We start from the raw sequence: 24,532 nt of genomic DNA, 5'->3' as shown, positions 1-24,532 counted from the left end.
CTGTCATGGGGAACTGGGCCCTCTAGATCCTGCCTTCCGCCGCCTCTCGGCCTATGGCCGGGGCTCGCCGCGAGGGTAGGCGGGGATGCGCCTCCTTTGACCAATGGGAAGGTGAGAAGCCTCAATGTTGGGTGTGGCTGAAGGCTTGGCCCCGCCTCGGCGCCTAGAACCAGTGCGGAGCGCGCAGGAGGGGGCGCCAGTATCCCGTACGTCAGCTGCGCGACTCCCTGAGGCAATGGCTACGCGGGTGGTCACTCTGGGTATCGACCTAGGTACTACGTCTGTGAAGGCGGCCTTGGTGGAGGCCGTGCCCCGCGACCCGTCCGGGTTTGTGGTACTGGCGAGCTGTGCCCGGGCTACGCGAGCTGAGGCGGCGGCCCAGAGTGCGGCGGCAGGGCACCAGGTGAGGCAGCGTCCTGGAGCTGCGCCGCCTCTGGGAGCCACTCTCGCTCCTCAAAGGAGGCCTCCTCGACACCCCTCTTCTTCAAAGAAGTCTCCCTGATTTTTCCAGCCTGTCCGACCTCTTCCTGCCTGCTGCAGCTCCCTGTGATCCGTTACTCTTCCTCCCAGGAGCTTTTCCCACCTGCTGACACCGTCTGGCTCTCTGGCCTCTGGGAGTATTGCTCATGGCGCTCTATCCCGGTGCTCTCTGCCCTCCACTTTCTGTACTTTGATCCGGGGGAATTGCGCTCCCCGTGTAACCTCAGGCCTCCCTCTTGTTCTTGACCACCTGACACCTGCCGGCATCCGGTATCTTCAAGTTCAGGATTCATTTTGTTCCCCAGGGCAGAATACAGGTTTTCCTCAGGAACTGAGATTGTAGAAACAGGGCGTAAGTGGCTCTTCTCATTCCTCAGGGATGGAATGTGGACTGGGGAATTGAAACACTTGGTCAGCAAAAGACACCAGGATCCAAAGGCTGAGACACGTGGAGGAAGGACTGTGCAGACACAGACAGGAGAGAGAAGCTGATTTAAATGTCAGGAAAAGATCGGATGGATCATTATATTTTAAAACTAGTGTTTTGTGAAAGCTACGGGGTAGAAATGGAGAATTTCACCAGAGTGGGATCTGTTTGGAGATGTGGGTTCAGAAAGATCATCAGTTCTTAGAGCTGGATTCCATTAATTCCCTGAAAAAGGTAGCTCTATGTTCAGTTAATTGACAATAGAAATTAATATCCAGGAACTTTCTGTAAAACCTTAGGACTTTTTTTTTTTCTTCTTCTTTCTGGATCTTTGCTTGTTCTCCCAGTTGAAATAGGTGGCCTCTAAGGCTCTTTCCAGCCACGAACAAGCCCCATTCCCTAGAGCTTGTTTTTCACAATCTTTTGGCACTTATCTAAGTTCTTTAGGGTTCAGAGTCCATCTTGCTCAGAAACATTTCAGAGGATAGAGAGTTCAGGAGCACTTTGCATTTTCATAGACTCCAAATTACTTTGGTTGGGGCATCAGGGTATTTTAAAATGCTTATTTCACTACATGGACTATGAAATAGAGCCATCTTCAGCTCTTACCCTGTGGAGGTGAGCAGCAGAGTTGGGATTACAGGGAGTGGAGTTAGGTACTGCCCTTTTCTCTTGAAATAGATCCAGTCTTTTTTTTTTCTTTTTTCCCAAGTAGGCTTCCCACCCAGCATGGGAAAGCTGAACTCACAACCCTGAGATCAAGACCTGGTCTGAGATGAAGAATTGGACGCTTAACCAGCTGAGCCACCCAGGGGCCCTGAAATAGGGTCATTTCTTGAAAACTGCTTTCTAGGCTTATCACAGCATGCAGCAGGCTGTTCTGTGTTTACAGGCACACAGTGTGCCACACCTGCCTAATGACAGTTTTAGGAGAGGCCAGGAATAGCCCCCTTGCATCCTCCACGTCTGTGTTGTGCTCTGGGACAAACAGTATTGCTGTAATTTCATCTACAGAATTTCTCAACCTTGGCACTGTTGATACTTTGGATTAGATGATTCTTTTTGTGGGGAGCTGTCCTGTGCATTGTAGGATATTCAACAGTATCCCTGGCCTTAAGTATTACATGCCAGTAGATCCTTCTACCCAGTTGTGGCACCCCAAAATGTCCCCATCCTGAAAAATATATCCTTGGGGACAAACATTACCCCTGAGGTGAGGACCACTGAGCTACAGAAATGCCTGATGACTCTGTCCTGTCCTTATGTCCGTACTTTTTACTCTTAGTAAGTATTATATACACCAAGGTCAAGCTTGGCAGCTTTTAAGTATTTGTGACTTTAAAATACCAGGATGTTTGCGGGAATCTCTGTCACCCTTTCTGAGTTACTACTTTCCCCTTTCTGGGCCTCAGTTTCCTCATTTGTAAAGAGAGGTTGGTGGGTAGGAGGGTTGAATGAGTTTCTGCGTTCTTCCTCAGATCTGACGTTTTCGGATTTGATTTGGTTGTAGAGCGATGGATATTTTGAACCAAGGAAAGGGGGCAGCACCAATCCTGTTACATTGTGGGTATGCCCATTGTCAAAGAGCTACTCACTGATCACACTCACTATTGAAACTCGAACTAATTGCTGAGCACTGACTCCCCCCTTGTCTTCACTGCCGCCTGGCCCATTTCCCTCCTCCACCATCCCCACCCACACGACTCACCCACCCTGGGCCCGTTTTAAACAGTGGCTCCTCTGTCTTGGGTTGATACACCTTCCAAGGTCCTGTGGGAACTCTAGCACTATCCAAAAGAAATTCTAACCACAAATGTGATGCACACCTGTAATTTTCAGTTTTCTAGTACTAAAAGTAAAAAGTAACATTTGAAATTAATTTTAATTGCATATTTAATTTAGTCCAATGTATCCAATGTACTATCATTTCAATATATAATAATTAATATAAAATTATTAATAAGATAAATTGTGTTTTTTCATACTAAATCTGAAGTCTGGTATGTATTTTTATACTCCCAACACATCTCAGTTCAGGTGCACAGCCATGCATCTCCTCTCTGTTGGTCTCTCACTGCCTAGTCAGTTCTGCTGGGGCTTGTTAAAATCTGGGGCTGCAGCCTCAGGGAAATGATTTGTGCTCGCTTGGCACTCCTTCCCCCATCCCACCCAACCTCACCTTCCTTGTCTTCTGCTCCTTTGTTCAGGCTTGTTTGGATTCTTAGAACTGCCCCTGCCCAAAGCCAGCAGCCTGACAGGCAAGTGAGGGGTTTGTCTTAAGGAGGAGAAGGCTGCGTTCTGCCCTGGGTAGGGTATCTTGGGGCTTGTGGTCTTTAGATGCTTTTCCAAGACTGTGTGCTTTTTAGTTCTCCAGAGACCAGACATTTATTAAGAGCTGAGCCACATTTCTCTTCTGAGTTTTCCATGGGTCCTTCTAGTTATTAAGTATAAATTTATTTTGTGCCTTGAGATAATTTTTGTGTGCCAGAACATTTTACTTTGGTTGAAATAAAAACAAGTATTCAACTTATTAAATTCAGAACCCTAGTTCTTAAGTTTTTAAATTTAGCTCATAAAGCTGGTTCCATTTGTAAGTCAAAAAATGTAACTATCATTTTTGAGGACCTTTGAATAATAACACCATCTCAGTTAAGTACCTTAGTTATACATTTTATATAAATATATAATATAAAATATAACATTACACAATATTCTATTTAAGTATATAAGGTACTCTAGTTGCCTGACCCAAAGCTTTTCAGAATACCTCAATAATTCTTATAAATCTAATAAGTTGAATGGATAACGATGTAAACTTTAAATGTTTTATATGTTTAAAATCCTTTTATAAATATACAGTAGTGAGATTTGAAGTTATAATTGCAAATCTACATCAGTTACTCAATTACAAAGATAACCTAGGCCAAATTTTCTTAAACATGTAAATTTATCTAAAATACCAAATACTCTTAAGTTTCCTTAAGCACAAATGTTAATCAGATAGGCATAACTCTTTTAAACATGCATGTTTAATTCTTGATGATGGGACCCCTGGGTGGCTCAGGTGGCTAAGTGTTCAACTCTTGATCTCAGCTCAGGTCTTGATCTCAAGGTCATGAATTCAAGTCCCATACTGGGCTCCACACTGGGTGTGGAGTCTCTTAAAATCTACTTAATCATTGAGAAAACAACTACGTCATCTGGGTTGCTTTTCCAAGTGCATATTTTGTGGTGGCCTCCTTAGCTTTTTGAAACTTCTTACTGAATTGAGACATCTCCTGGGATTGGATTGGTTCTTGGAGTCTGATTTCTAGTTTTTAACAGGGACTTCATAATTTAAAAGAAGAGATGGTCATGGAACCTACCTAAATTTTTTTGGTGTGAGTCACCTACTTTTAAAGTTATATTAGTCTGTACCTCCCACCCATTTGGATACACTGCTTAATTGGTTTTGGCATTTTGGTATCTCTAAGATACATAAATGTGCTTTTGCTTCTGACTCCAGAGACCTTTAACTTTTTTCAAATCCTGCATTCTATTCACATATTTGTCGCAAAGACCATTTGCTTCATAGATATTAGTATGCTGTTTGTTGACAGCTTCTTATTTCTCATGACTTTGGTTTTCAAGGTTATTCTGCCGTGAGAAGTTCTTAAGGAGGCAGCAGATCAAAAAAAAGGCAAATCAGGAAAGGATGGTCCTGACGTTCTTGAATCTCATTTCCACCCCCCAATCCCCGAATCTCTCTATACTACCAGTCTCTCTCTGGGTAGCTTATACCATTGCCTAATTAACCTTCTGATGATGATACTGTCCTATTCAGAAAGCCCAAGGGGAGGGCTTTAGGAGGAGCCTCTCACCCTGGGTCTTGAGATCCCCCACTGGGCTCAGCCTCTCCTCTTTTATAGCTTCATCTCCCACCAGCCCCTCATATGGACCATCTCCCTGGGGCTCTGCCCAGGTATTCTTGGGGTTATCTCCTTGCCTACCTTGCCTAGTGGGTGTTTTGTTTCCAAGTCTAAGGTCTGGCTCTAAAGGCACTAAGGAAATGTTTGCCATGTGGATGAACTAAAGTCCACATGGAAGAAAATGCTAGAGCTTGTCCTAAAGTGCTTCAGTCCATTAGGCCTTTCCTGACTACAACTTTCCTCCAGGTTCCTCCTGGCTATATTCCATCCTTCCCTTATCCTGAACTTCTGTGTCCCTTGTGATAGACCCTTAACTTCTACTTACATTATGGTCTTTCTTGTGTTTTCCTATCCTTCCTGTGAGACTGTCCACTCTTATAGGGCAGATACAATGCTTTCCTCAGGTCAGACTCACCTACAGCAGAGGCCAGAGCCTTGGCCATTTCTGAATCTAATTCGCAGCAGTGCCTCACCTGTGTGGGGAGGGAGTAGCTTGCCCACCACATTCCTGCTCCAGGCCTTGCTGAAGGTGGTAGAGAACCCTCAGTCCCACACGTCCTCCCTGAGGCCAGTGAGCAGTCCTGGAAGTGACCCCAGTGGAATTAGCTCGGCAGATAGTACCCAGGAAATTCCTTGAGGCCTCTGCCCTCTTCTCCCTGTCTGTGTGCCCCTGCCCAATGTGTCCTGTTCTGTTTCCAGGGGCAGGAGCAGGATGTGAGCAGAATCATCCAAGCTCTAAATGAGTGCCTTGCTGCCCTTCCTCGGCAGCTGCTCCAGGAAGTTTGTGGCATTGGAGTGTCGGGACAAATGCATGGAGTCATGTTTTGGAAAACAGGCCAAGGTATGCTGGGCTCTGGGGGTGATCATGTGCTCCTAGCAATCACTGTGGGATAGCAGAGTGCTGCGGAGGGCTCTCCTCTGAAGTAACAGGTCACCCTGCAGTGTGAACAAAATGGCTTATGCTGCCTCTTGCATTTTGTGTGTACCTTTTCTTGTACAAATGTGTAATGAGTAAGCGAACTCTCCACTCATACTCTGTCCATAAACAGGGCGAGGGAAGAGTGAGTTCTCTCTGATTCTCTGTAGGATTCAGCGGAGTGGATTTTCCACAGCTTTCTCTTTATTTCTGTCAGTGTCTCAGAGCATCAGCGCAGACAACTAAAGATTAGTGTAGTTGTGGGAGATGCCAAGACACAGGGGACACTTGAATTTGGGCACAATTTTTGTTGTTTGCCATAATCACGGAAGTTTGTGATTTTTAAATTTCAGGGCATCCTTTTTATGGGCTCAGGTGCTGAGTATTTAGTTGGTCCTCTTCTATCAGGTCTCCCATAGTGCAGAGGTCAGTGACCTGTTCTGTTTGGCCTCCAGGAGGAGACTTATTAAGCTAGCAAAATAAAAATGCTTCTATGCTTGGTAAGGGTGTTATCTATATGATCTCATTGAACTTTCCCAACATCTTTATGAGGTAGGTTACATTAATGGCCCCATTGTACAGATGAAAAGTGGAGGTTCAGAGAGGTTCATAGGCTCAGGGTCATATGGCAGCAAGTGGTGACTCCATCTTTTGAACCCAGGTTAGTCTGATTTTAGACACTGAGCTCTTAAAGGCCTCTAGAAGGACCAGAGTTGCAGGAGGGTACAGTACAGTTGCTCAGTGAAGAGAGGAACTTCCCAAAAGAATGTCCAACTTCCTTGGATGTTATGTGTTCCTGTTATAGCTAGCATTAAAAAGCCTTTTTTAGGGCGCCTGGGTGGCTCAGTTGGTTAAGCAACTGCTTTTGGCTTAGGTCATGATCCTGGAGTCCCGGGATTGAGTCCCACATCAGGCTCCCTGCTCAACAGGGAGTCTGCTTCTCCCTCTGACCTCTCCCTTCTCATGCTCACTCTCTCTCTCTCAAAGAAATAAATAAAATCTTTAAAAAAAAAAGCCTTTTTTTTTAAGCTATAAAAAATTCTATATAGACATAAAAGCAGGGAGAATATTATTATGAACAGACACATACCCATCACCCAGCTTCAAAGCTGCCAACATTTTACTGCAGGTGTTTTAAGTACAGGATGGGTGGCTACTTTGGGGTCTGTAGTAAAGGGGATTTGAACATTGGTTCACCCCTTTTTGCCTGGAGAGTTAGTGATTCCAGTTCTCCTGGGCCAAGTGAGTGGTGACCTGCCTCTCAGCAATGTGACAGGTGTCTACTGAAGCATCCTTTGATCAGTTCCCAGGAGGGCCTGCGTGACTGTAGAAGTCAGTGCAGTATCTCTTGCCCCTTTCCTCCTTCTTATCTGCTTGTTGTCAGACTGTTTGGAAACACAGGAACTGCTTGGCTCTAATCAGTAGTTTGTGGAGAAGGCCGATTAGGGTGTTAGAGCTGGCCTCTCAGTGGGAATCTAGGTTGTAAAAGCTTTTTAAACTCCTTAATTTTGCATTAATGAGAATAAATGTCCTTTTAATACTAAAACCCTTCCCAAAAAGGACAACAGAGATCTAAAGATTGTGGTCTGGTCATACACCTCCCTTTCTGCCCGTTTCCTGGACTCTGTAACAACCACACAAACCATTGCCCACATTGTTGGAGAGAGCTGCTTAATATTTCATTGAGACAACCTACATGCCTCCTTGTTTTGTTTTCTGCTTCTGGGAAGGAGGGAAGCCACTCTTTGGCAATGGTAATACTTGCTTAGCAGAGTTGAGTGAATCATACTTGGGAGCAAGTCACTGTGTTTTAATGGTGGCCATAGATGAGTTTGGCTTCAGTACCTACAATATATAAGGCTCCATGCTAGACCTCATTGGAGACAAAGAAACGAGCAGACAAAGCCCTCACTCTCTAGGGCACACTCAAGGCCGTCAACACAGACAGGCACCAGTTTGCTGAGCAGAGAGCTAATTGCTTCCAGGAGGGCACAGGCCAGCCAGCGGGCGGAGAGGAAAGGCAGTGAGAGTGTCTTCTGAGAGGCCTGTGGTTATTATGCCTGTAGACTCCATTTCCAGGCTCGGTAATAGCAGGAGAGAAATGGGGATCATAAAACCAAGCTAAAAGGCAAGCAGCCGACTAGGAGAAACGTTTGCGTGTGAATACGGGTGCGTACTAAAAAACCAAGAACAAAGAAAGGACAAATGGCTCTGTGGAAAATGGGCAAAGGATACTGAGAAGGGCAGTTCCTAGAAGAGGAAATACAAGTGGCTAATAAGCATATGAAGAGATGCTCAATGTCATTAGTACTTAGGGTAGCACAGATGAAAACAACAAGAGAAATTACTTTCCACCCACTGGATTATAAGAAATCAAAGTCTGAAAATGCCAAGAGTTGGCAAATGAAGTGGAAAATTGGTTCTTTTAAATATGACTGGTGGTAGTGTCAATTAGCATAGCCATTTGGAGGGCAGTTTGGTGGGGCCTGTTAAAAATAAGGGAACTGCTATGACTCAGCAGCTCTGCTACTTGGAATCTGCTCAGGAAAATCACTTTCATATGGATGTGCATAAGGATGGTCATTCATGGTTGTTCTTTGCCCCCTTGTCACGCTAGTGGAAACTGGCATGGAGGAATAATTGTTGGCGTGCCCAGGCTGCAGAAGGATATGCGGTAGTTAGCAAGAAGGAGGTACGTTCACATATCCTGATATGGAAGGAAGTCTAGAACATTTGTTGGATGATAAAAACAATGCCTAGAAAAAGAAATACAGTGTAGTGCTATTTGTTTTTAAAAAATAGACAAAAACAAAATGAAGTCAATGAAAGCAAACCAAATATGTTGTATCAGTGTAAACATTTTATTTGGATGGTTACCCACAAGGGCTAACTAGGACAGGAAGGGGACTGGGACCCAAGCCTTTGACTTTATGTGTAATATCTGAACATCTTATACTGAAAATCCTGGTTCTATCACTTAGTATCTATGTGACCTTTGACAATTTTTTTAAACTTTTCTGTGCTTCATTTTTCTCGTATAAAGGGGATAATTATCATACCTATGTGATAAGGCTACTATGTAGATTCAATGAATCAATTTTTTTTGAAGTGCTTTGAACAATACCTGTACATGGTAAGAGCTCCACATTTATTTTATAATACAAACAAAATAAACAATAGTCCAAATTTGTTTTTGAAAAAGGATCAGAGTTTTGGAAGCAGATAAAGGGGTTGAAAAAAAGCTGCAGAGACTCAACTTTAGAGCTGAGATAATAATGCAGCTTGAAGTTTAAGTACAGATGTAGTATACAGTTGTGAGGGTACACTGCTTTGAGGAGCCCTTCACCCCATGTGAAACGGAGTGTGGTTTAGATGCATGGCTCTTTTGGCTACTGGCCGGGGATACCAAGCAGAGACTGACAAGATCCTCTAGATCCTTTGCTCTGACCCATCTACCTGCAGTATGTATCCTTAGACATTCTTCTGGATCACTTCCTTACTCCATTCACATCCCTCCTCAAATGTCACCTCAGAGAGGACTTCCCTGATCACCCTCCAAATATCTGTCACTACTGTATATTTCTTGACAGCAATTAAAAGTATCTGGTACCACATATTTGCTTGTTTATATTCTATATCCCTAGCATATAAGCTTTCTGAAGGTAGTGACTTTTCCTTGTTCTTTGCTGTATTCTCAGGGACTAGAACCAGTGCCTAATACATACTAGATATTTAATATACATGTCATTCAATCATACATGTATAAGTGAATGAATGAATGGATGTTTCGTGGCCTGGAACTCAGGGGAAGGGGCAGTTAGGTCTCTTTCTTTGGTTCTTAATGAACATACTTATAAGAAAATGTAATGGTTTTGGCTCCCAAATCTGGGGCCTGAAATCAGTCATGGTCACGAAACAGTCACATGTGGGGTTTTGCCCTGGTTTGCTTCATGGCAGGCATTGGTCTCACCTGGAAGCCATCTCATGTCATGTGGAGCCAGATTCTCATGTCCGTCCATTGGGTTTGTAGTACTCTTGCTGCTGATAATTTTTCTCACCTGGCACTTAATATTAACATTCTTTTCCCATTCTGCTGCAATGGTTGTATTAATGTTATATGGAAGTGTGAGAAATCTCCCTTGTATGAGGATAGGAGAGAACAAAAGATATGTAGGGGGGTGTGTATTCTCTTTCTATAAAGCTGTTGGAAGTCTTAGACCTTGGACAGAGTTTAGAAGGTAATGGTTCATTTTCATCATTATCATCAAAACATGAATTGAGTACTAGCTATGTCAGGTACTGTTCTAAATGTGTACATGTGTTAACTCATTTAATAATACAACCCTATATATATAGCACAGACAATACACCCAAACCCTAACTCTAACCCTTTCCCTTGCTACTAGTTTGACAGTAAAGTCAACATGTGGCAGGAAGAGATATCAGGACCTAAGAAATAGTTATAAGTTTCCTCCACCTCTGGACTTCCAGATACAGTTGCCACCAAGATGCTGAACTAGCTTGACTGCTGGCTCTCTTCCCCCAAGATTGGTTTCAGAAGAATCATAAGAGAAAAACACCAAAGAAAGGGGAGAACACTGTAAGAGAACCTAGGGTGATGGGACTACTTTGAGTTGGTGCGTGTGGGTTGATGGTTTGGATCTGGGATAAGAGGCAACCAGCCTTGCCTGTGGGAAGATAAATCAAGAGGAGAACTGCTGGTTCCTCTGGACTCTCGTGGCTTTAGGACAAGCAGTACCTGTCCCCATATCCATAGTAATTCAGGTATCCTTGAATAAAATCAAGGCAGTGGAGAAAAGTGGGAGTTTTCCCCCTAATCACAGGGCTGGTGACCTATAATCTAAGAATCCTCAAAACATTGTTTCATCCTGGGAGCAGACTGGAAGCCCTGACCTGAGGAGATGTTTTTCAGGATGGGATGGGTTCGCTGTGGATTCACCCCAGGTCTCATCCATCTTCCCCAGACCTTTAGAGTGGACAGTCTAAGAATTTAAAATTAGCCTGTCATACATACTAAAATATGTGAAAGGTGAATATTAGCAAAAAAACAGTAAGAAGAAGACATAAAAAGAACCAAGCAGAAACATTAGGCATTAAAAATATAATGGTTGAAATAAAGAGTATAATAGTTGGGATTAATAGTGGAATGGATAGAACTTCAGAGCAAATTAGAGAGTGAAAGATGCAAATTTAGGAAGAAGAAAAGGACAAAGAAGTAGAAAATATTAAAAAAAAGAGAGAGATTGAAAATACAAATAGAAGCACTAGCATCTGAATACTAGGAGATATAGAAAAGGAAAAATAAAAGCGGTAGAGGAGGAGGTGTGTGGAGAATTAATGGAGAAAATTTACCATAATTGACAAAATAAGATGTAACAGTCTGGACCAAAGGGGCCCATGGAATGTCAATGGAGGGAGAGAAGGAAAACCTTACAGCTGGATATATTAGAGCAAACTTTTAAGGATTTCAAAGACAAAGAAAACTCCAAAAGCTTACAGAGTGAAAGACTAGATGCTATATAAAAGAATAGAAGCATATTGACTAGATAGTTTTCAATAGCAACATTCTATGTAAAAATGCAATGGAATCACATTTGGGTTTTCTATTGTTGCATAACAAACTACCTCCAAAACCCAGTGACTTAGAACAGCAACCATTTTATCATACCTTGTATGAACTACTTCTGTGTATCAGATTGAGCTGCTCTATGTGGGGTTGACAGAGGTTTCTTGGGAGTATTCATCTAGTGGACAGACTTGTCTGGAGGGCTCAAGGGTGGTTCTGGTCAATGCCTGATGCTTTGGTGGGGAAAGCTGGAAGGCTAGACTCAGCTGACTATGGCCTGCTAGATGCCTGCATGTGTCTTCTCCACCTAGTTTCTTCAGCATGGTGGCCTCAGGGTAGTGGGACTTCCTACATGGTGGCTGGCTTCCTCCAGAGTGAGTGCTCCAGGAATCTCTGGTGGGAGCTGCAAATCTTCTTATGACCTAACCTTGGCAGTCCTAGGATGTCATTCCCCCCACATTCTCTTGCTCTCACAAATCATCAAGGCCAGCCTAGATTTAAGGAGAAAGGATTTGAACGCTACCCTTTAATGGGAGTAGTAGCAAGGAAATTGTGGCAATCTATCACAAGTCTACAAAGTATTTTTAAGTATTGAAGAAAGGGAACTTAGAACCTAGACTGTTACAACTGTCCTTCAAATATGAGGGTATGAAAAAATATTCTGAGCCATATAGGCCTCTAGATGCTTTGCCACAGGATGAACTTTGCTGGAACTAATTTGGGATAAAATATTTAAATAAGAGCAGAGGGAAAAAAAAATCCAGATTTCAAGAGATAAATGAGATAAATTAAGTAAAGATGGCCAGATTCCTGAGTAAAGTTTGATGTCTAAAAATCAATTAGCTGAGACCAAAGGAAAAGAGAAAATATATCCATCATAATCCAGAATCAAGTCTAGATGATATTATCATGATAAGGGTTGGAAGGACAGAGACTAGGGGACTTGAGAGTGTGCCAAATTTGTTTTCTTACAGGGAAGGGGAGGGGTTGTGCCATCAGCTTTAAAAAATGAATTAAGGGGAACATAGAGGAAGTGGGATAAATGGAGGGAGGAGGTGACTTGGTGAGGGTCATGCAGCCATTGGTGGTGGAGCCAGGTATTAAACCCAGGTGCTCTGATAGCAGAACCCACGTGCATACGTGAAGCATTATCATGCTGTGCTCTCACTAGCAGAGTGGTCTCGAGGACATGCTGCTGCCGGTCAGTTGTTCTTTTCTCTGTTTTTGGTAATTTCCTTTGTTCCAGGCTGTGAATGGACAGAGGGAGGGCCCTCTCCTGTGTTTGAGCCCGGAGCTGTGAGTCCCCTGGTCACATGGCAGGACGGCCGGTGTAGCAGTGGGTTCCTGGCTTCTTTGCCCCAACCAGAGTCCCATCTCAATGTGGCCTCGGGGTTTGGCTGTGCAACCATCTTCTGGCTTTTGAAGAACAGGTATAGACAACTGATTTTTGAATCGGGTGCTGGATTTCCAGGGACACGAGAACGGCTAAGAGTCTATCTCCAGCCGGTTGGTATCGTTCCACCTGCTGGAGCATCCCTCAGTGAGGTGGCCTGGCACAGGGGTGGTCACAAGACCTAGACTTCTAGAACTGCTTCATTTCTCAGAGGGCTCCTTGTTAGTTATCTGATTCTAAACCAGAGTGGGGAAGAAAAAGGCAGAGAGGGCAAGGGACTTGCCAAGGGTTGTGTGGTAAGTTCATGGTGGGGTCAGGGCTGCTGATGTGCTGCTTTCTCAAGCATGGCATATTCTCCCTTGAAACCACTCCCTGAAGGCCAATTCCAGCCAGCGTTGCCTTGAGTGGCGGGGAGGGCCTACCCCTGGGAGGTTCGGCCATCAGGGAGCCACAGCATGTGGGATGCCTGCTGCCACCCAGCTATGCCATGTCTAGTCCGCTGCCTGCAGCTAGGTGAAGCACATGCTTTCGAGTTGCTATTAGACCATGTTGAACTGTTCTTGGTATGAAAACTAGCCCAGAGTTCCTGAAGTCCTACGATGCTGCTGGTACCATCCATGACTATGTGGTTGCCATGCTGTGTGGTTTGCCAAGATCCCTGATGTGTGACCAGAATGCTGCTAGCTGGGGCTATTTCAACACTCAGAGCCAAAGCTGGAACTTGGAGATGTGAGTATATCTTTGCAAGCTGGCTCCAGGGTAAAGGCCAGAATCTCGAATGCAAGCGATTTAGTGGGGTTTTCCCATTTGGGAACAATAGTGGAGGATTCCAAGAGCCCAGGAATCAGGTTCCAAAGACCCTCAGCCTGTTCCAGTCACCAGGCAAGGGTGGGCCAGGCTGTGAGTGAACCCTTGGAGCGGGGGTACCCCATACACCATGCTGTCCTGCTCCCCCACAGTTGTCCAGACCTAGGTTGGGCTCCCTTGTTCTCTGTGACTCAGACCTAGCCTGCGGATTTCAAAGAACAACTGTCAGTGTAACAAATTCTTAAATAAGGTTAAGAAATGAAAGTAATAGTCTTGAGGGATGTCTTTCAAAAGTTCATTTTAAGGAATCATTTGCCTTTTCAGATCCAGAAATCCAGTGCCCTCTAAGTTCACTTCCTTCAGGGTCTAAATTCTGAGCTCTATAAAAAAACAAAAAGCACCTGGTAGTTCAGGTAAAGGACTTTCTAGCATGTTCTGTAAAATTGATAGCCCCCTGTTTACTAACCCTGAGTGATGAATGCAGTTGGTGTTTAGGAGACTGTTGGGTTTGACTTTGGTATGGCCTGTGCTAACTGATTATGACTGTGTGCTGAAATGCTGTCTCCCTTTGCAGAGTGTTTGTGTTAGGTTCAAAACACAGAAGGCCGGATGGCGATGATATCTGGCTCTTATCTAACTCTTCCTGATCACCCCTGCTTAAACTGGTTCTTTTCTCCCCTGGACGGCCAATCCCCAGACTTTTGAAAGCCAGTGTTCTTTTTTTAAAAAATGCAAGTCTATTTTTAATGGTTTATAAAAAGCCGAAAAGGCCCTCTGTGAAAACACTGGATTCTACCCTCCCTTCTTGTGTGTGTATCCTGTAGTGTTTTCCTTCATTGAGTTACCTGGAAACAACAAAGACCAAAAATCCAGTTCCGGGTGAATACGTTGTCTGTTTTTGGATTGCAGATTGAAGGCCTCAGGCTTTCCTATCCACCTTCTCCCAGACATCGCGGAGGCTGGCAGTGTGGCAGGCAGAACTTCCCGTGCCTGGTTTGAAATCCCAAAGGGGACACAGGTGGGCGTGGCCTTGGGTGATTTACAGGCCTCTGTCTATTCCTGTATGGCCAAAAGGACAGATGCAGGTACGTCTTTCTTTTATTGGCTCTTTAGACTTCTTCTAGTACCTCCTAAGCTCCAGCTCTGTGTGAGGGCCCAAGGGGCGCACATAACTAGCAGCCTTGGCATCCTGTCTATCGTTATGCTGTAAACATGAAAAACAGCCTCCTTCCTATAGGTGAAACCTCTCCTCTGGGAGCTTACAATCCAGCCAGCCAAGTTCTGTCCCTGACCACAGTCTGCGCTTTTCCTCTTTAGGGCCAGGTAAGGGAATTGACTCTCTCTAGTTGGCTGATTTCTGTATAACTCCATGACCAAAAAAATAGATTAGTAGGTTTTCGGGTTTTGTGTTATTATGTGTTTGTCAGTGGAAGTTCCATCCAATCTGATTATGAGTGCTGTCTTTCTGTATTCAGTGTAAAAGAGTCACAGTGGTGGAGGCCTCAGTCTAGGGCAGGGCTTGGTAAACTTTTTTGTAAAGGGACAGAAAGTAAATATTTTAGACTTTGCAGGCCATATACTTTCTGTCCTAACAACTCAGCTCTGCTGAAGCATGGAAGCAGCTATAGCCAATACATAAATGAATAGGGGTATAGCTGTGTTTCAGTAAAACTTCATTTAAAGACACTAAAATGTGAATTTCATGGAATTTTCATGTGTCATGAAATTTTCTTCTCCTTTTGACTTCTCAGCCATTTAAAAGTATAGGAGTATGCTACTGGATAGTAAAATGCTGCAGCCCCTTTGGAAAATAGTCTGGCAGTTCCTCAAAAGTGAAATAGGGAGTTATCACACAGTTCTACTCCCAGGTACAGACCCAAGAGATCTGGAAACACATGCCCACACAAATACTTCAAACAGATGTTCTTAGCAGCATTATTCATGATAAGTCATAATTCCAAAAAGTAGAACCAATCCAAATGCCCACCAACTGATAAATGGTTTTTTTTTTTTAAAGATTTTATTTATTTGACAGAGAGAGAGAAATCACAAGTATGATAAATGGGTTTTAAAAATGCGATATATCCACATAGCTTAAATGCCACACATGGGAGTGAAAGAGAGGAATGAAAGAAGCCAGTTCCAAACGGCCACATGCTGTCTGGTTCCATTCCTAAGAAAAGTCCAGAACAGGCAAATCTGTAGAGACAAAAAGCAGATGAATGGTTGCCAGGGGCTAGGTGGAGCCCCGAGTGCTAACAGGTGCAAGGTTTCTTTTTGGAGTGATGAAAATGTTCTAAAATTAGATTGTGGTGATGGCTGTACAAGAGTGAATATACTAAAAACCAGTGAATTATACCCTTTAAAAGGTTGCTGTTTATGGTGAATTATGCAAATTATATCTCAATAAATCTGTTATTTCAAACAAAATGTAAATGCTGGTCTTAGCTCCTAGACCACACAAAAATACATGGTGGGGTGGATATGGCCTGTGGGCTATTGTTTGCGCCTCCCTGGACAAGGGGAGAATTGGGGCCTGCCTGCCCAAACAGGGTGGTTGCAAGATGAGGGTTTCATTTGATCTTCATCGCAGACTGGCTGAGTGAGTCCACTCTGGGAGTCCCTTCCTTGTTATCAAGGGGAATGGAGAATTCATTCATCTTACCTGAATTCTCTTTGTTACCACATCTTTTTTCTTCCATCAGTTAGAACTATTATAATTCAACCCTGAGTTTAATTCTGACCAGCTTTCTGCTCTATGCAGTTTGTTCCTATTTCATGACAGTCTTAAGAAATAACATTTCAAGGACTGTTTTTATGTTGTTTTAGGTAGTAATTCCTCTTAATGCAAAATTATCTGAAAGAGAACAGGGAAATTCTGCCAATTTTGTTTGCATGTATTTTATGGAAAAAAAGTCTTCTACAGTCAAAAGTCGTTCAAAACCTTTTCTCCCAAATTTTCAACTAAAATCAGTTCTTCAGGAAAATGTGCTAAATTTATTCTGTGACACTTAGTTTTCCCAATACACCATCTCAGAGTATAAATGTCAGGGAGCTCACATGGTCTTTGGAGTCCAGCCTACTGGCCTGGGTGAGAATTTAGCCCCTCTTCTCCTTCCGGTGTCACCTTGGACAGGTTGCTTTTCTTCCTGAGCCCTTGTCACCATCCAAAATGAGGGCAATGTTATGTTTCTCATGGGGCAGTTGTGACACACTGGAATGGTGCCTCTAAAGAGCCTGGCTCTTTATACACTGGTGGTTTTCTAATCAAAGGCTATTCCCTTAACAACGGACTATCTTGTGCCTGGATGTAAATGTGCTTTTTCTACAGTAATTGAAGGGCTAGTCAGATGGGAAGAAAGTAGGTATTAGGTTCCCTCTTCACTGAGCTGGTTGTAGTCTCTGGTTCCAGATTGGGGCTGCTGGCTGTGCTCACTTGTTCTGTGTGCTTGGTCAAAGTTGGTTGGCCTCCTTCCTTGATACCTCCACTTGAAGGGACAGGTGGAGGACATGTTGCTTCTGGTAAAGGGTCATGGTGAAAGACTTGATATGGCAGAAAGTAAAGGTTATTGGCTTTCTAAGATTGTTTTCAGTCTTCTTGCTTCCAAGCTCCCAGTAGGTAGGAAGGCTACACGCTGACCTCCGTTATTTCAGATCCCAACAGACTGAGAAGAACAGGCTTTTTGGCCAGATCTTGTGAGACATGGAAGAAAAGAGATTTCTAGAATCATCCACAGGCCTTGGCCTCAATCCAGAGGAGGAAATCATCCTCTCTGTGCTCAGTCTGTGAGCTTTTCCCCTGCTGGTGGAGGGAGGTTAAGAAAAACACCGTGGGGGGCGCCTGGGTGGCTCAGTGGGTTAAGCCGCTGCCTTTGGTTCAGGTCATGATCTCAGGGTCCTGGGATCAAGCCCCACATCGGGCTTTCTGCTCAGCAGGTAGCCTGCTTCCCTTCCTCTCTCTCTGCCCACCTCTCTGCCTACTTGTGATCTCTCACTGTCAAATAAATAAATAAAATATTAAAAAAAAAAAAAAAAGAAAAACACCGTGGATATAAGGAAGAGGTGGCACTTGCTGAAAAATGAATGAAACCTTCACAGAGTGTCAAATACTTGGACTGAGTGAGGTCTTACTCTCTATACGTCATTGTCTATTGTTGTGTAACAAATCACCCCAGTGCTTAATAGCCTCCAGCAGCAAACATTTATTATCTCTCATAGTTTTTGAGAGTCAGGAATCTGGATGTGTCTGGATGGTCTGGTTTAAGGTTTCTCATGGAATTGCAATCAAGGTGTTGCTTAGCTGGGTCTACAGTCATCCAAAGGCTTGGCTAGGCCTGGTGGATCTACTTCTCAGCTCATTTACGTAGCTTTTGGCAGGAGGCCTTAGTTTTTTGCCACATGGACCTCTCCACAGGGCTGCTTATGACATGGTGCCTGCCTTTCCCCAGAGCAAGTGATCCAAGACAAGCTGCAGTGCCTTTTTATGACCCTATATGACCCTTTTTATGGCACAGGATCCCTTCTGCTTATTTTCTCAATTAGAAGCCAGTCCCCCAAGTCCCACCCACACTCACAGGGTAGGGGAAATTAGGCTCTACCTTCCAAAAAGGAGGAGTCTCAAATAATTTGAAGACATATTTTTTTAAACCAGAATACTCTCCCCTTGCTCTGTTGTGACCTGTGCCCTCTGAGTCAGCCAACAGGCCTAACTTCTGCTTTCCTTGGATCCCAGTTCTCAACATCAGCACCTCAGTTCAGTTGGCAACCTCCATGCCTTCAGGATTCCAGCCAGTGCAGACTCCAGACCCTGCGACTCCAGTCACCTACTTTCCGTACTTTGACAGGACCTACCTGGCCGTGGCAGCATCACTCAATGGGGGCAACGTGCTGGCCACATTTGTCCACATGCTGGTACAGTGGATGATGGATCTAGGTAAGTTGTTGCCCACACAGTGATGTGTTCCCTGCTTGTCCTTGCGATGTGGCAGTATCTTGGTGCTGCCTGTGTTATTTAAGCTTCTAGATTCCTGTGTCAGATCCTGCCGAGATCCAGCACATTCCTTCCTTCTTTGGGGATCTGGGCATGCAGCCTTTTTTCTTCTCATCTTCTGAGCTGCCGTGACTTATTTTTTTCTGAGGGAGCTCTTTCTCCTCTAACACTGACTAGTCCCCTGGCTTTCCTGTACCCCCTGGTTGCTTTGTTAGTAGGTCACTGTCCTTTCTGATGACTACAGACAGCTGAAAATAAAATGATCAAACATGGATGAGTGAAGAGTGTCTTGGTATTTTACATTATTATAAAATCCTTATAGCACTTATTCTTGGCAAGTGGTTCCTGACTCCCTTTCTTGGAAGGGATCCCTGAGGACTCTGATGCCCTCCTGCTTTCGTCAGGATAGAATAGATTGGGCCTTTCTCTGCTCTTCATTTGCAGAGAAACATGCAACCTCCTTCCAGGAGAGGTTCCCTTTCTAAGCACTTGAGGTAGAGGTGAAATTTCTGGTCAGCCATGCAGGTATAGGGAGATCACAAATCCACCCGTTGGAGCTCTGAAACTGGTCACTCTGGGAAGCTTTCAGCATAGTAACAAGGTGGGACACAGGTAGTAGGGAGCACATGGGAAGGTCATACTGCTTGTGCAGACAGGTGTTGCTGACATGTCCTTTCTGGCTGGCTAGGGATGTCAGGATTTTAGGTGAATTCTGCCCCCTTGGCTGAGATCCCCTCAGGAATGTGTCATTAAAAGAACAGAACTCTGATTTTATTTTGCCTGTGTTAGAAAAGGTTTTCAAGATGCAGAACCAGTTATCAGAATCTTTAGGCAAGCCCTATATTTAGATACTGGTTTAACTGGTTGGCTCTATGAATCGTTGACTGAGTTGACTGGTATTTTCTTTACACAGAAGTGACTTGTTATTTTTACCCCTGAAAGAGACGGTAATATTTAATTTCTCTGTAAGATCCTTTGAAAATGAAAAGTTTTTTGCATTGTCATGGTTCTTATTTTGGTGAAACTGAGGGCTTTGAAGGCTAGTATTGGATGTAACTTAACCTTTTAAGAAATTTCTACAATTACATCATTTGATTAAAAAATATATAGATACAGGGGTACCTGGGTGGCTCACTTAATTAAGCATCTGACTCTTGATTTGGGCTCAGGTTATGATCTTGGGGTCCCAGGATCAAGCCCCACATAGGACTCTGTACTCCACATGGAGTCTGTTTGAGGATTCTCTCTCTCTCTCCCTCTGCCCCTCTCTAAAATAAATAAATAGGGGTGCCTGGGTGGCTCAGTTGGTTGTCTGACTCTGGATTTTTGGCTCAGGTCATCTCTCAGGGTTGTGGGATCAAGCCCAGCGTCGGGCTCTGTGCTTAGCAGGGGGTATGCTCAGGATTCTCTTTCTCTTTCTGTTTCCCCCTCTGCTCCTCCTCCCCTCTCTAAAATAAATAAGCAAATAAATAATAAGAAATATATAGATACAAATACAGTAGGTTGTTGAGATAAGAGACATTATACTTATTAACCAGATATGGAAATACTAAAGCACAAGATATAAAAATAAAACTCTCGCTCTATTCAGAATACCCTAGATTTGCATTATCTTACAGAAGTTAAAAAACACGAATTCCACCCTCATGTGGCCTAGAGCAGGAACTCTGAAGCCAGGTGGTCTGCGTTTGAATCCGGGCCCTGCCACTTTCTTGTGCTTTAGGGAAGGTTACTAATCCCCTCTGTTCTTCACTTTCCTCATCTGAAAAAGGGATTATCCCAGATCTACCCTGAAGGACTGTGAGGATCCAATGAGTTCTATTGCAAAGCACTTAGAATGATGTCTAGCCCATAACAAGTGTGGTATAACTCCTTGTTAAATAAGCATCGTGTGGTGGTGTGACCTAGGAGAGTGGCATCAGTTCTCTGTTCTGTCAAGTTATTACGTGGCCTTGGCAAGTCCCTTCCCTTCTGTGTTTTTTCAGCTCTGATGGTCTGTGATTCTAAGCCTTTGATGTGACTATTTGGCAACTCATAGCATTTGATCCCCTCCAGTAGATTTGAATAAGGTGGTAAGCCAAGGAATGGAGAGACAGGTCTAGAAACCAGGTCTCTTGGGCCTTCGGCTAATCTGTTCCTTCCTTCAGGTGCCTCTCATGGCCCAAATGTTTCCCAGTGAGGAAGAACACTTTATTTTAACATTTCCTTAACATTCTTCAGGGAATTTTTATTAAGGACATGCAAGCACATGGCTCATTGTTTTCTGCTTTTAACTATAGACTTTCTTTGGGTTTTGGCAATTTTCCACTAATGTCGTTTTTCTGTTTCAGGATCCAATTCAGGATACCACATTGCATTTAATCATCATATCTCCTTAGTCCCTTTGCTTTCTATTTTTTAAAGTTTTTATTTATTTAAGTAATCTCTACACCCAATGTGGGGTTTGAACTTGACCTTAAGATCAAGAGTCAAACACTCTCCTGACTGAGCCAGCCAGGTGGAGCTTTTCTATCTGAAAGCTTTCTATTTGATTGATCTGTTTTTTTTTTCTTTTTCATCTCCTTTCCCTTTTTTCCCACTGGTTTCATGGTTTTATATTATTTTTCTATTCTTTTAGAAGTTTTCAATGCACTGTGTTTCCTATGATATGGAGAGATAATCCCTCTTCTACATTCAGTAGTAGTGTAAATTGGTCCAACTTCTAAGGGAAGAATATGATGTGCATATCTTTTGAACAGATTCTCCAAGGACTCAGTCCTACAGATGTGTCTACTTGTACACATGTGCTAGGTTATTTATCAAGCATGTGATTTTTCTTAGATTTTAGTAGAATTTCTACAGGGAGGTGAAAGACAGTAATATTCATTCTGGCTTTTTCTTTTTTTTTTTTTTTAAAGTAGTCTCCATGCCCAACATGGGACTTGAACTCACAACCCTGAGATCAAGAGTCACATACTCTACTGACCAAGGCAGCCTGATTTTGGCATGTTGAACCAGAGTTCTGCTGATCACATTTTGACTATGATATTTAAATTATTTCTCCCTCTTCCTCTCTCTGTCTCATTCCCAAGTGTATGTAGTTGAGTTTGTATGAGTTAAATGTGCTGCTGAGGAGACTTTCATGGTCACACTGTGGGGGTGGCTTTCAGCATTGGCTGCACACTGGAAACACTTGAGGAGTTTAAAACATTGTGGAGACAATGTTGATGTTCTAGTCCTTCCTGCAGAAAACTGATGATTTGGCCACGAGGTGGGGTGGGGTAAGCATTTTATAAAAACTCCTCAGGTGATTGTTACACCCTTAAGTGTCAGTAAGCACTGGTCTAGAACCTTCTACCTCAAAAGTGTAGTTTTGGGGCCAGAGCACTGGCTTCCTCTAGGAGTGGGTAACAACTGCAGAATCTTAGGGCTCCCCCAAGGCATACTGAATCAGAAACTACATTTTAATAAGATCCCTAATTGATTCATATACATATTCAAATGTGAAATGCATTGGTCTAGACTGGTGGTTCTCAACCTCTGCTGAGCGCTGGGCTAGACTGTGATCAGCACTGTGGTCCTGGTTTTTTTTTTTTTTTTACACTGCTGATAAGTCTAATAGTAGCTGTGATGATGCTTTTTTGATCAGTGAATGCATTTGCCTCCCTTGGGAGCATAGTTATGGGATGCTTAGTTGTGGAATGCTTCGTGTTCACAGCAACACATACAAGATCTCTCCCTGAAGTCTCGACTGGGGTCTGCAGTGAGAGAGCCAGCTGGTGTGTGGAGCAGAGCATAGTTAGCTAGCTGCATGAGTCACTGAGCCAGGAAACGGCCAGCCAAGTGAGGATGAACAACAAGTAGATCTACCCCTGCTCACTGGGAATGCTATACTGTCTCAGCCTACAGCAAGGGTGCATGAACTCACACAGATCTTTTCTGTTCTTGGAAGGTCTAGAGGTCGAAGAATCCACTGTGTATTCATGCATGATCCAGGCAGCTGCACAGCAAAGAGACACCCGCCTAACTATCACTCCAACGGTGTTGGGCGAGAGGCACCTGCCGGACCAGCTGGCCTCAGTGACCAGAATCTCCTCCTCTGATCTCTCCCTGGGGCACGTGACCCGGGCTCTGTGCCGGGGCATTGTTCAAAACCTGCACTCCATGCTTCCATTTCAACAGCTCAAGGATTGGGGTGTGAAACGGTTGATTGGCAGTGGGAGTGCACTGTCCAGGAATGAGGTGCTAAAGCAGGAGGTGCAGAGGGCTTTCCCCTTCCCGGTGTCCTTTGGGCAGGATGTGGATGCAGCTGTGGGGGCAGCGCTGGTCATGCTCCAGAGAAATCTTAACCAGAGGGAGTCTTAGTGCATTTTTTGGCCAAAAGACTGTTGCAGATTTTATCTAACTAACATTCATGACATGACCTTGGGGTCATCCTTGAATGGACAGTTTTGTGGGCAGCTTTTAAGCAAAGCTCATTTTCGGGGAACCATCTTGACCAAGTACCTATCTTCATACTCTAATAATGCAGGCAGGACTCATCAGCTGGATCTCAAATCAGCGCTTCCCAAGAGACTCACTTGGGAATTCGTTGCAAATGTACATGTGGAAAAAAGAGGGAAAAAGAAAGAAAAGGAACAGTAGCCCAGCATCATGGTCAGCAGACTCTTCTGTGATTCACCTGTAGACAAAGAGAAAAGAAATGTGAACTTCAGACACCAAAAAGTCTCCAATTAAGAAAAGAAGACCTCCCCACCCTGCCCCCAGCTCCAGCTTTTGGAATGATTGTTTTTTGGGACATGAAGGCGAGACTTGGGTCATATGCATTATTGGAAAAGTCCTTTCCTACTGGATTATACCACGTGTTCCTAAGGCCCCTCTCCCATTCTTGTTCTCCCTTGGCCAGAGCTGGTTAGCTGAGGCAGGGCATGGCCCAAGATAGTAAAGCAAACTGGCCGAGATGGAGATGCATGGTGCATGTGCACGTATGTGCATGGTGTGCATGGTGATGTGCTTCTCCTTCCAAGGAGAGCCTTCTGTACTGGAGCTGCTCCAGATCCTTAACACAACTCGCTTGAAGTCACAGAGCAGGGAAGTAAAGGCGGGTGGCATGACTAGCAAGGGAGACGGCTGCTGTGTGGCCCCATCATTCAGGCATATTTTTCCCAAGAGTCTGGGACCCTTTTTCAGAGGTGTGTCTGGGCAGCAGTGTGTTTTTGTCCCTGCACAATCTTGGGAATCTTTCCAAGGGAAGGGATGTGGCTGGGCATGCTCCTGTCAGAGCGGCCAATTTGATCAGAGAGAACCCCTTTATCCTGCAGGTACTAGCTTTTCCTTCTCTTGGGGTAGGCCTTGGTGGGCCAGTGTGTTCCTGGCTTGCAGAAACATCCCCCTTGACTCAGCTTCCCTGCAGGGAATCCCAGAGCATCTAGGAGAAAGCTGTCATTGCTGCATCTAATTCCAGACTCCCAAGAGTGATTCTAAGGCTCAGGCAGGCCTGACTTTGAGGCACCTGGGCAACTATGAGTCTGGTTAACAGTCATGTTGCCTCTTTGTAAATGTCACAGTTATGTGATTGTCTGAAGCTCTTAGATTAATCTGCCTGGCCATGCTGATTGGATTTTACATACTAAAGCTCACTCTTCCAGAGCCTTGCGCCTTTAATAAGACATACGTATCTTCTTTAGGATTATTGTAATTTATGGCACAGCTGCAGAGCTTGGTTTGGGAGGGTGGACATAGCCCTGAGGTTGTGCTGTAGAAAACCCCTGCCTGTTGCACAGTTCTACCAGGACAAGTGGCTGAAGATCACTCAGGAAAGTCATGTGAGTTTTCTCTCAGCTAGAATGAATTGACCCCATTACTTTGGAGCCCCTGTGGAAGGCCGATGAGAGAGCAGTCACCGCGGGATAGGCCAAAGGATAACAGCCCTGTCTGCCGGGAGGAATCGGCCCTCTGACTTCAGGAAGGCAGCCTGTCTTGCATTCTCAGAGCGCTGTGGATGGAGTCTGTAAATGTCGGATTAGGACCTGGATGCAAGGCCCG

The 24,532-nt window shown here is 44.2% G+C and overlaps 2 protein-coding genes across 2 annotated transcripts in view; both read left to right on the top strand.

Moving 5' to 3' along the window:
• The first annotated feature begins 172 nt into the window (after nucleotides 1–172).
• SHPK (sedoheptulokinase) lies at nucleotides 173–23,452 on the top strand. Its single transcript, XM_059379590.1, has 7 exons — nucleotides 173–403; nucleotides 5,515–5,656; nucleotides 12,565–12,748; nucleotides 13,288–13,440; nucleotides 14,428–14,603; nucleotides 18,251–18,451; nucleotides 22,440–23,452. Exons 1-7 carry the CDS (start codon nucleotides 236–238, stop codon nucleotides 22,850–22,852), a joined length of 1,437 nt encoding a protein of 478 aa, XP_059235573.1. The 5' UTR covers nucleotides 173–235; the 3' UTR covers nucleotides 22,853–23,452.
• TRPV1 (transient receptor potential cation channel subfamily V member 1) overlaps nucleotides 18,375–24,532 on the top strand; it is a 44,218-nt gene continuing 38,060 nt past the window's right edge. The window contains exon 1 of the mRNA XM_059379584.1: nucleotides 18,375–18,451. The gene's annotated coding sequence lies outside the window, so the exon portion shown is untranslated. The remainder of the gene's footprint in view (nucleotides 18,452–24,532) is intronic.

The sequence above is a fragment of the Mustela nigripes genome, chromosome 16 (assembly GCF_022355385.1).
Source record: "Mustela nigripes isolate SB6536 chromosome 16, MUSNIG.SB6536, whole genome shotgun sequence".
Taxonomy (NCBI): domain Eukaryota; kingdom Metazoa; phylum Chordata; class Mammalia; order Carnivora; family Mustelidae; genus Mustela; species Mustela nigripes.
The sequence above is the reverse complement of the archived record's forward strand: the minus strand, read 5'-3'. Positions and strand labels throughout refer to the sequence as shown.

Bases quoted from the DNA above. Each gene is read 5' to 3' on its own strand.
- SHPK (XM_059379590.1), top strand. From the start codon at position 236: ATGGCTACGCGGGTGGTCACTCTGGGTATCGACCTAGGTACTACGTCT. The intron at 404-5,514 runs GTGAGGCAGCGT...TTCTGTTTCCAG, and splicing joins GTGCGGCGGCAGGGCACCAG to GGGCAGGAGCAGGATGTGAG. The intron at 12,749-13,287 runs GTATAGACAACT...TATGAAAACTAG, and splicing joins TTCTGGCTTTTGAAGAACAG to CCCAGAGTTCCTGAAGTCCT.